The sequence below is a fragment of the Sinocyclocheilus rhinocerous genome, unplaced genomic scaffold (assembly GCF_001515625.1).
Source record: "Sinocyclocheilus rhinocerous isolate Xijiao unplaced genomic scaffold, SAMN03320098_v1.1 scaffold513, whole genome shotgun sequence".
Classification (NCBI taxonomy): Eukaryota; Metazoa; Chordata; class Actinopteri; order Cypriniformes; family Cyprinidae; genus Sinocyclocheilus; species Sinocyclocheilus rhinocerous.
The window spans coordinates 246,077-258,386 of record NW_015656019.1 but is presented as its reverse complement, the minus strand read 5'-3'; the positions used below and the strand labels follow the sequence as shown (position 1 = coordinate 258,386).

The 12,310-nt window shown below is 36.4% G+C and overlaps 1 protein-coding gene across 1 annotated transcript in view; it reads right to left on the bottom strand.

Annotated features, from left to right (window-relative positions):
- The window catches only part of LOC107719222 (regulator of microtubule dynamics protein 2-like), a 33,329-nt gene that overhangs the window by 7,618 nt on the left and 13,401 nt on the right, over positions 1-12,310 (bottom strand). The window contains exons 4-6 of the mRNA XM_016526597.1: positions 10,125-10,299; positions 9,023-9,125; positions 8,199-8,259 (exon numbers count right to left, since the gene is read on the bottom strand). Coding sequence (XP_016382083.1) covers positions 8,199-8,259; positions 9,023-9,125; positions 10,125-10,299 — 339 coding nt within the window. The remainder of the gene's footprint in view (positions 1-8,198; positions 8,260-9,022; positions 9,126-10,124; positions 10,300-12,310) is intronic.

The following is a 12,310-nucleotide window of genomic DNA, read 5'->3' as shown; positions in this document are numbered from 1 at the left end:
CACTTTGGGGGGGTTGGGGGGGGGGGGGGTTGTGCTGTGGGAATGAAGCTCTTTTACTGGCTGTTTAGACTGCAAAATAAAGGAAAATTAAATGCATGCAGGAAAGAGATTCAAGTAACAAAAAGCGGCACGTCCACGGACCACCCACAGTCTGTTCACTGACCAGCTGAACTTCTCAATCTAGCACGATCTAATCTGATTGGCTGACTTTGTGCAACCTTCGAGAGTAAGGACAGAGTTTTTTGGAATCTGGAAACCAAACTGCATTTACAAGGCTAAACAAATAGAGCTGCAGGGATGACATATTTTTGTAAGCCAAAACCCAGAAAAGAGTTGCATTTAGCACTTCCAGTTCCATCATCCTGAAGTCAATGGATTTTTTGAATGGGTTTTTGATTAAATGTCTGAAAGGTCTGTGGTTAACACAAGCTCAAAAAATAAGACATATGTCAGTAATATCCACTTGTAACATTTGTAAAGCTTTTACTTGTTTCGAAAAAGGCAGCTGCTAAAAAGAGGCTAAATAGGACTACAATAGACATTAATTGCATCACAGCAAAAAGGTAAACTCATCTAGTCATTTCATTCTTCAGCTTCATTCGGTCTCTAATCGTGGGAAAATGCTTTTTAAATAAAGACTGAAAGAGTTGTCAGAGGTTTTGTGGTGGTGGCGTTGGGAGTCATGTGACCCTGCGTAGTTTGTTTATAGACTGCCTTTATCTTTTTACTTTCTAGCAATTGTATTTAGACCAAATTCATGTTCATTTGTGAACAGTATCACGATGAAGAAAAAGTATAAGAATCATAAACTTTTGATGGTTGCTTCATTTCTGCAATAATGCAAAAGCCAATGGAAAAATTTAATTGGGTTTTTTTGACAATTAAACTATATTTGCACAAATTGAACAGCATACTCCGCTTTGTTTTGTGTGATCAGAAATTATGTCATCCAAATAAGAACTATAGACTATTATAGAAATTCTACACAGTTTCTGCTAAACTGCATGTAAAATGTAATAAACTCACTTTGTGTTGCTCAAACTGTCTGTTCCTGTCAAGGTGAACAGAAAAAGCTGAAATGTGGACTAAGACATTATGCTGTTTGTCAGAAGTCTGACTATGAACTGAATAACAGCGGTTTTTGTTTTTCATTGAGGATGACTGAGAATGAACATTGCATCACCTCGTTGAGGAGCTGGTTCTTTGAGCTTGGCATCGCTGCAGAACAGACAGTGTAGGAACATATTTCACCTACTTTCTCCCAAAGCAAACAAACACTTGGGCAAGTTTTGGCAATTTCTCTGTCTGGCTACTGTGACTCAATGGTGCAGAGAAGGACAGCTACATTGAACACTCTACACCAAAAATAGGATGACCAACCAAAACAGAAGATCACAAAGTTTGCAACGAGATCTCTGGAGGGCAAAGATGACAAATGCCTTAAAATCAACAGCTCTGTTCCAAAACTAAGTGTGCTGTCTGCATAGACAGCACTTTGAGGTAATCATAGGCATGCTCTTGACATGACGGCTGCTCTAAAATCTAGGCAGCAACATTATATCTTCATTGCAACCTTATTATGGCTGAATTCCAAGACGGCATCAAATACATGCTGAAATAAGTTACCCAAGATGAAAGGGGATTATAAAGACAGATGTTGTGCAATACTGACAAATTTATTATTAGCTTTGCAACATGCCGATATCAAAATCTGAAACTATTTGATTGCAATTTGTTGCTACCTGTGCATAGCATTCCAAACCAGTCACTTAGAAGGGTCCATTTCAGTCATGCTGCCTATGTAGACAATAGAAACTGCTTTTTGAACAGAGCTAACTAAGTGAAAACAGCCAAAACTAATAGCACAATCCTGATTACTTATAAAAATATTTTAATGAATGGACATAAAGTTGGAGACCACCAAAAATAGCTCTTAGTGAGTCTAAACCTTGATGAACTGCAAATAAATTTGAATTGAAGCAACATGAATACATACCAGAAGTGATTACGAATAACAACTGCTGGCAGAGACAGTACAAGTGGGGAGAAGGTTGCTCAATGTTCCCGGGGCTAATTCCTTGCCCCCTCCTTTCACAGATTGGTTTGTGAAGCGTTTTTATTCATTGCTGTCATGTTCTGGCAATGCCTGGAGGCCTGAACATTTAACCACAGCAAAGTGATGGAAGCCAGTGGCAGAAGTTCTGCTGGCTGAATGAGCACGTCACACACCTGACAACATCTCCTCACTCCAGGAATCTGGGGTTTCCCTCCACAGGGGCATTATGGGTAAACATCCCCAATAATAAAAACTGTTTACCATATGTGGATACTTTGTGAACAAGAATGTGCAAATACTGTATCAAAGCAATACCGGTGGATATATACCAGCAACAGATATGCTTGTAAGGCAGCAGTGTACTGAAATTAATTTGATTTATTTATTCTTCACCAGAATGTCCTGCAACAAATTCGGTTCAATTTTTATTTTTACACTTTGAGAAAGTCAAAATGTACTTTTACATGCTACTTACTTATACATGTAATTAGCATAATTTAAATCAACTCATTACCATTAATTTTCTCATCTGTCAACTTAATACTCAGAATGATGCTGAGGAATACTGATAACAATATGATCAAATTCTGATTTCTATCTGTAAATGCAGTCATTGTAATATATATGCAATAATATATATGCAATATGTAAAATACACCACCAATCAAATATTTTGGGTAAGTACAATTTTTGTTTTTAAAAAAAATTTGCAAGGATACATTAAACTGATCAAAAATAACAGTAAAGACTTTAAGGATTTTTTTTTTTTAATTCAAGTAAATCCTGGGCTTTTGAACTTTCTATTCATCAAAGTTTCCTGAAAACAGTATGATGATTTCCACACAAATATTTCATTGCATTATTGTTTTTCCTGTTTAACACTGTAAAGCTGCTTTGACACAATCTGGATTGTATAAAGCGCTATATAAATAAAGGTGACTTGACTTAATGATGCTGAAAATTCAACTTTACCATCACAGGAATAATTTACATTTTAAAATATATTCAAATGGAAAAGAGTTCTTTTAAATTGTAATATTTAACAATATTACTGTTTTTACTGTATTTTAGATCAAAAAATAAATAAATTGCATCATAAATTGCTTGTGATGTTCATAATTTGTCGCTTTGGATAAAAGTGTCGGCTAAATTACAAAATGAACAAAAAACAAATAAGATCCACACACGAGAAATAGGCCAACAAATCTCATATGAATTTATTGTCCAGAGGCAACAAATAAAGTGCAAAGTGTGCAAAACGTTGTGCATTTTCAAACTTATTCTTTCTAGCATTTATTTGAATATTAACTTGTGACTGGTCTTGAAGCAGACGATGTCGAGTTAATCGGCCATGATATCCAAGAGAGTTAAAGAAAACAAGCAGATGTTTGTTACACTATTAATGTAATTCTTCATGCTCAGAACAGGTCGGAGAGGTTTTGTGAGCTTCAGGCAGTTTCCAGTGTTCTGGAGTGAAACTTCTGTAAAGTTTATTCTATGTTGAAATGTGCGTGTGTGTGTGGGAGAAAATGAAAGCGAGAGAGAGAAACAGAGCAAAAACCAGAATGAAAATGACACTTGAAGAGGGAGAGAAGGGACTGTACAAGAAAAAGTGTGGTTTGGCCAAGGGTTGTTTCTGACAGGAGCTTAGAGTCCTTTCAGTGAGTTGAAATATTATATAGACTCATTCACACTCATGCATACACAAACACAAACCACACAAAAACAAATGAAAAAAAAAACAATCAGCCGAATACTAAGACTTGTGGCTGCCAGAAGATTATGTAAGTTTAATCAGTATTTTCCTCATGGGCAGAGAAACCCCCTGAGCAACTGGCCACAAACAAAGATGTCTAAGAGTCAAACTGATCGACAGACACCTCTCGGCTCAGAACAGAAAGTTCTCTCTCATCACCTTTGGCTGAGCATTCAATAAAGTCTCAATGACAAGAGCTGCCATTGCCATTCATGGTCAAAATGCCGCTCTGCAGCTATGTTGCAGAATAGAAGAATAAATAACCAGCTTTCACCATGAGACAATGACAAAAATGAAGAGTTGAAGATGTACATTGTATCAGGACTTTCTAATACAAGTTAATTCAGAAAAGATTTACCAAACTACATTTACTGAAGACAAAACGACTGAAGACTAAAGTGTTGTGTGGTTGCCAGGTCATTGCTATGCAGTTGCTAAGTCTCTATGAGAATGCAAATGAAGCAGTTTGTTGAAGAGAGGTGTACTATTACTGTTCTAAGAGATCAGATATATAATTTTCAACTAACGCATGATAAAAATTGAAAACCTCCACAGGTTTACTTTGAAGGACGGACCTGAGCCATATTTAACCACTGTTAAATCTTTTTTGCCATTTTTATCATCCAGAAATCAAAATAAATCAATCAATCAATCAAAATCAAACATCTTAAAGTCCACATGAAATCAAAATTAAAGTTTTTTGGGTGTTAGTATCAATATGTTAGTCTTAAGTTTATCTATAAGGCAGTGTGCTCCAAAACAGTGCCAAAATTCGCATTTAGAAGATATAAGCATTCAAAGCTTGCAGTTCGTCACTTCCGCCAAAACGGCTCAACGATTTTTTTGACGTCACATCGTACGTCATCTTCTCATCAAATCTTCTGACCAATCAAATGCTCTCTAGAATCCGAAGCACCCGCCCCCTGCACTATAAATAGACGCTGAAGCGCCGGCTGAGACGGGTCACTTGTTCACAGTGTAGTATTTCCTGTACAGTGAATGGCACGTAGTGTACAATGTAGGCGATAGGGAACGATTCAGACAGTGTAAATATGCTTTCGATTGGGGCAAATGAGGTGCTGGTTTCACGTTGTGTCACGCGAACCGCGGCAGCGCACACAGTCTGATCCGGACTTTGGCTCCGGTCCAGAGACCCGATCACACGGAGCGGATCATATGCGCGAGTCAGCATATATTAAAAACTTTTACAACTACACAGCCTCAGCATGATTATGACCACTATTTTGTTTTACGAGTTTCATATTGAATCTAGGGGGTAATCTATTAGACTGTGGCTGTCAAATGCGGCTTTACCGAGCTCAACGTATCTGGCCCGAGCAGATATAAACAAAACGCTATTGGCTATTTTAAAAAGGGGGTGGGGCTGCTCGATATGTCCCGCCCTCTCTTCCCGTTTCAGTTGAAATTACGTCACCACATAGAATAATGCTGCGTGTTTCAAGGCACTTCAGGAGACCTTTAAATGTTAGAAAGGTAATAGCAACACCTCTCCTCAACAAGTGTCACCATTTGAGAAATGATTTATGTTCGCTGAGTAATGCATCCACATTTAATGCTTAGGTTTACACTACTGTTCAAAACTTTTAGGGTTAATGAGTTTAAAAAATATATTTTTTATTCAGCATGGACTTATTAAATTGATCAAAAGTGACAGTAAGGACCGTTTAGAATGTTACGAAAAAAATTCAAATAAATGCTGTTCCTTTGAACTTTGTATTTATCAAAGAATCCTGACAAAAAATGGTTGGTTTCAACAAAACCTTAAGTAGGAATACATTTTATATTAAATATTAAACAGGAATAAATTACATTTTAAAATACATTGAAATAGAATCCATTTTTAATTGCAATAATATTTCGCAATATTGATGAGAATAAAAGCTTTAAAAATCTTAAAACCCCAAATCAATAGAGCTGAAGGCCAGATCCTTCACGAAAACTACAATGCCAAGGACACATCACAGATAAGACCAGCAGTAACTGAGGTGCGCGTGTGTCTGTCTGTCTGTCTGTCTGTCTGTGTGTGTGTGTGTAGGTTACAACGACCCTCCTCTGCATTCTGTGTGATAATCCTGGCGTCTGTGAGAGAACGGAAAGCACTGCAGAGGGATTTACACAGGCACAAAAACAGACACTGTGAATCAGTGAACATACCTTCATATGATTCAAAACAGATATTAGTACTTCAATATGTTGGTTTATTAACATTACATCAGTTAATGAAATACGGTATTTTATTGTGAATTTAAGTCAAGTCTGTAAAACCTAAAATGTTGCTACCATATTTTTTACGGTGAAGTTCTAGCAAACACAGCTGCCAGTATTTTACCGTAAATGTCACAGATTTTTTTTTTACAGTGCACCCTGCAAATCAAATGTAAACATATGCTGCCAAGCTCACAAATACTGTAATATGCAGTGTTACTGTGGTGTTAGACACCGTACACATATTAGAATTCATATTATAATATTTGTAAAATAAACATTAACACTACATATTACAGTATTTTATTGATTGACTGCCATCAAAACAGTCAAACCATTACTGCTCACAAAGAATTAAACTAAAGGGAGCCAAAGCTGACCTGGTCTATGGAAAGCTGTCTTGCAATCAACTGCTTTCAACTAAAAGAAAATCAACAGGCAGCTTGCCCTGCTCTTGGATTAGGCAGGATATGACTCCTGATGATATGAAACTTGTAAAATGTGTTGAGTGATATGTTTCATGATGCAATACATGAAGCACAATACAGACAAGTCATCATGTGTCTTTTGATATGAGGAAATGTCTGTTTCTAACGTTTTCAAAACTATATGAACAATAGACAGGCACAAAAGCAACCACATAACATTTAAGCCAGTAAGTCGGTAATCTAAACTATGCCATTTGCCAAAATATGCCTCTACCAATAAAGGGTCTTGAATTGGGAAGATTGTTTTTGCATTTAAAAGAAGCCTTTCACATGCTCACCATTGAGGAGTATGATGAATGAATGAATACAGTATGAATAAATTGATGAATACAGTAAAAAGAGTGATTTTTACATTTTAATATGTTTCAAGTCTTCAGTGTCACATGATCCTTCATTCTAATATAATTCTATATTATTATTATATTATGGATAATTATTATCAATGTTAAAAACAGTTATGTTGCTTATTATTTGGGTGGAAACGGTGATGTATTTTTTCGGAATTATTTGATGAACAAAGTTTTCAAATGAACAGCATTTATTTGAAATTTGGAAATATTTTGTAACAATGTAAATGTCTTTACTACCGCTTTTGATCAATTTAATGCATTGTTGGTGAATAAAATCTTCATTCTCAAAAAAAAAAAAAAAACCTTAGTGACCCCAAACATTTGAACAGTAGTGTATATACACTAATACTACAACAAAAACACATACATTTTAAGCAATTAAGTAGGTGTATGTGTGTGTGTGTATTTATATGTTAGCTTGGGGCGGTCTTTGCATGTGTTTACATTCCTGGGGTGTGGTGATGCTAACAAGAGGGTTTCGCAAGATGAGTGAGCATATCCAGAGGAGCTTGCAAGCCTGTAAAACACCTCCGGTGCAGGACACCCACACATACATTCAGACACCCGCAGAAACACACAGGAGCCCAGGTGCTACAAACAAGTATGCAAATGTGTTTCTCTACTTATGAGGGACAGATTTCTGAACATGCTCTTGAATAATGCAAAACCTCTTGAAACCGAACTGAGCACATTGAATTTGTTGAATAAATGGGCCACCTAAGTCTAAGCTATGCCAAAAGTGTGTCAGTGAGAGGTACGTGAAAGGCTGGGAATTAGTTTATATTGTCATTTTACAGATTCACACATACAAGTTAATGTTTACTGGTGGGTGAAAGAAAACAAAACAGGCACAAGAAGTAGATGGGAAATATAAGTTTAAAGTTTCTTAATCAAATCGTTGGAGAGTTATGAGGCTTTATTCATTATGTACCCACTAGAAATACAAGCAATTTGGTGGCTGCAGTCTTCAGAGTACCAATGTTTAATGTCCATTTTTCCATGTTTTATTAGGTTTGGACCATGTGTTTAAATCTAGGGCCAGACTTACTAACAGATTTACAACATTATAGCAGTCAATAATATAATTGCAGTCTAACACTAATTTGCCCTGTTTAGTAAATCTGGGCCCTAGTCCAGTGGTGTTATCATTAACTAAAACTAAAATTAAAACTACAAAAATATATTTTTTGTTAATTAAAATAAAGCTGAAATAAAATAAAATATGACTATGAGGTTAAAAAATAAAATGGATATTTTGACATATGAAACTGAAATAAGCTGAAGTTAGTCAGTTAATAAAAACTTTTTTTTTAATAACTCACCACTGATGACCTTCAGCACACAGTGGATTGATGGAAATCGACTTTTCACCAACTTTTTTCCCTAAAATGAAAAATGCAAACAAAATAAACAAGATGTGACAGACCAGTAGCATCCGATCTTTTTTCACACGAAAATTAAAACATTTATTTTGCAGCAGATGATCACACACCTGTTCACCACTGGACTAATAAGACATACTTCCTCTAAAGATTTAAACATAAGTGATAATTGGTCTGCTTCCGACGTCTTTGACACTAAAGCCTTCATACAAAAAAAGAAGTGACTGTAAAACAGCAATTAAAGGCATAATAGTAAAGAAGGGTCGGAAACTGAACTTGATCTTGTCCCCCCATATACACATGGACTGAGTGGCTATTGTGTTAAATGTAATTGGCAGTGAGAGAAGGAAAAAAAGAAACAGCGTGAGAATAGAGAGCACAGACAGATTAAGAGCAAAATACAGGACACACGGGCATTCATAACCTAAAGACAGCAAACACTTAAAGATTAGAGGTAGTTGTGTTTTCATGAATAAGTCAAGATGGGTTATAAATTAATTAGGCTTGTCATTCAATTTTATTCTAACTCAATCAAATTATATGGCAATTAATTAATTTAATAAATCACACTTAATTGTATGAATTATTATTTGCAGAGAAACGCCACCAAATGCTGATAATTCAATGATATTTCATGGTAATCGAAAGCAAGGACTAAATTTGAACCATTATGTCAAATTATTCAATTCTGACACAAATGTCTGCAATGTATTGTATTGCATGTCAACCTGTAATCATAAAAGCTGTGATTAAAGCATAATTACCATTCTCAGCAAAGCTCTTCTTCTCTGCAAGGTCTAGGGCAAAATCATGTGCATCTGCATAGGCTCTGGACAACCGCCAAAGGTACTGGCACTTCTGATCAAACTGTAAGCACATACATGACGTGTGTTAATAAAACATTTTTATTCATAAACCAGAAGCCGTCGTACAACAAAATTTGGGGTCAGTAAGATTTTTAAATGTTTTTGACAGAAGTCTCTTATGCTCACCAAGAATGTATTTATTTGATCAAAAATATAGTAATTTTGTGAAAATATTATTGCAATTTAAAATAACTGATGTCTATTTTAATATACTTTAAGGCAGTGGTTCCCAACCCTGGTCCTGGAGGCACCCCAACACTGCACAGTTTGCATGTCTCCTTTCTCTGACACACCAATTTCAGGTCTTGGACTTGGTGAGGAGGTGATGGTCTGAATCAGGTGTGTTTGATTAAAGGGTTATGCTGCGTTCACGCCATAACTCGGAATTATACTTTTCTATGGCAACACTATCAACGCCTAAACAGAGCCTGCGGTGGTCACGTGGTACAGCGGTCATGTGGTACAAGTCGTAGCTCTCAGAAAACTCCCAGTTCACAAGTTGTAATTACGAGTTCTACAAGAACGTGAACGCTTTTTAAAAGTTGGAATCTCGTAATTACGGGAATTCCGATATGGCGTGAACGCACCTTTAGTTCACCTCATGAACTCATACTCATACGTCATGCAAAAGCATGCAGTGTTGGGGTGCCTCCAGGACCAGGGTTGGGAACCACTGCTTTAAGGAGACATGCAAAGCATGCAGTGTTGGGGTGCCTCCAGGACCAGGGTTGGGAACCACTGCTTTAAGGTAATTTATTTATTACATAAATTAAATAAATGTAATGCAAGTAATTTATTAAACCGTTTTATTTATTATTATTATTATTTATTATTTTGATGAATAAAACATTCAAAAGAGCAGCATTTATTTGAAATAGAAACCATTTGTAAAATTATAAATGTCACTTTTAATCAATTTAATGCAACCATGTTGAACAAAAGTATTCAAAGTAGTTCAAAAACATACTGACCCCAAACTTTTGAGCTGTAATTTACATACCTCTGCTTTCCTCTCCAGCAGAGCATTCAGGCCTTGTGCTTTCTCTGCCCCGTTACAGCTGTGTAGTCGGTCTGCTTTCTGCAGCAGAGCAGTGAGTTCATCCACTGGTTCCTGCAGTGGTTGTCGGTCATTGTCACTTTCCTCTTCCTCAGAATCTGTCAGTGCGGTTATATACCTGTAGCACACAGAAGAGACGGCAGTGAGCATGTATCTGCTGTTGTGATGAAATTAGCTTCATATGAGAACTTGCTAAACCAAAAAGCTTTTGTTGTGGATTATTGTGATGTTTTTAATCAGCTTTTCAGACTCTCATTCTGACGGCACCCATTCACTGCAGAGGATCCATTGGTGAGCAAGTGATGTAATGCTAAATTTCTCCAAATCTGTTCCCATTAAGAAACAAACTCATGTACATCTTGGATGGCCTGAGGAGAAGTGACTTTTTAGTAAATTTAATTTTTGGCTGAACTATTCCTTTACTTCAAGACATAAAAACTGACCCAAATACATGCACATTACTGAGGCAAAGTGGATTTTGAAATGCTTTATGTTATATTCTACCTCAACTATACCTTTCGGGAAGCTCAGGCCAAAACAACCTGCTTAAAATGTGTGTTTTTTTTCCTATACAAGAGACAGAAGGTGAAGGAATTCCCTTTGGAGGCCAAGCACAAATTTGGTAATGAATGTACAAACCTATGGGTGTTTTCACAAAGGTCACTGATGCAGTCAGTAATGGATATGCATTCATAAAGTGTTTACATGCAAAATATCCACAGGATCTGTGCACATGTGAAGCAGGCTAATTAAATGTTTATTGGGATTGCCGGTTTCAGATTGACACCTGAAGGCTTTCAAGTAAAAAAACACTATGAGGGTTGTTTATTTTTCTTACAACAAGGCACGCAATACCTGCCTAACTTTTATAGCCTTAGAAAAACGTCTCTTTTCAATGACTGTAGGTGTGCACTAACACTCTCAACAGCCGAGATGAGTGTGTAAAAACATTAATTACAGGTTAAGGTACAAATGAAAGACTTGAGAAAAAGTGAAAACATAAAAGGCTTCCATTAAGAGCTGGCACCTAAAGCATTTGCGTCATTCGCGATTCGTGAGAACATCTGAGACTTCGAGCGATGGTTCTGCAGGGATGTGCTGGAGCTGGAACCTCTGAGGGCACTTCAATGTTACATACAAGACGGTCACTCATGACAGTCAAAGGAAATAACCCACAGCCCAGGAATCAAAGAAACGCTTGGTGATTGGAACGCCAGTGATTGAGCTTCGTTCTAATCTTAATTCAGTACTCTGCCGGTGTGTTTTTGATTTAAGGGGTTACATTATTAATTTTAATTCTACTTTTAAATTTAAAAACTTTTACATTTAATTCTAATTTTAAAATGGAGAACAGTTCTTTTAAATTATAATAATAATTTTTCACAATAGTTGCCGTTTTTACTGTTTTTGATCAAATAAATACAGCCTTAGTGAGCACAAGAGACTTCTTTTAAAAACATATAAAATATGATAATTATTGTATATGCCTGGCCAGAGTCTGAATGAAGTTGTCTATCTCCTCTATCTGGATTGAAGGACGTAGCCACACCCAGGAAAAACAGAATCATCCACAGGGATTATTTCGATGCCAATCTTTTATCTCCCTCTTTGTGAGGCCACCATGAGCAGAACTGTAAGCTCAAGAGTACAGTGTTTGTTTGAGAGCACGTCTAACATCTGTCCTCAGCAAAGATCAACAACTGTCAAGGATCTGGCTGCACACTCAGATCTGAAGCATCATCAGGACGTACATTAACCAACATCATTAGCGCAAAGGTTTGCCTTTGCATTGCTTCTCTGCTTCTGTTTATCTTTGTGAGGCAATGAAAACCAAGTCTTATCATCACATCTCTATTCATTTGACGAACAAATACAAAAATACAAACTTGAAACTTGTTTTGCCTTTGCTATTGCATTTTACACACCAATAACAAATCGTTTATGTTTAGTGTAAATAGTTTTGATTTGCACATAGCAGTAATACTATCAAAAGCTCTCTTCTCATTCTTATAACCCTGATTAATATGAAATCAAAATAACCCTCTGTAATGATGAATGGCAAAAATATGAATGAATTTCTACTGTCCAACCTGCACTTGAAGTGGAACCTACTTTTCCATCTGTCAAAA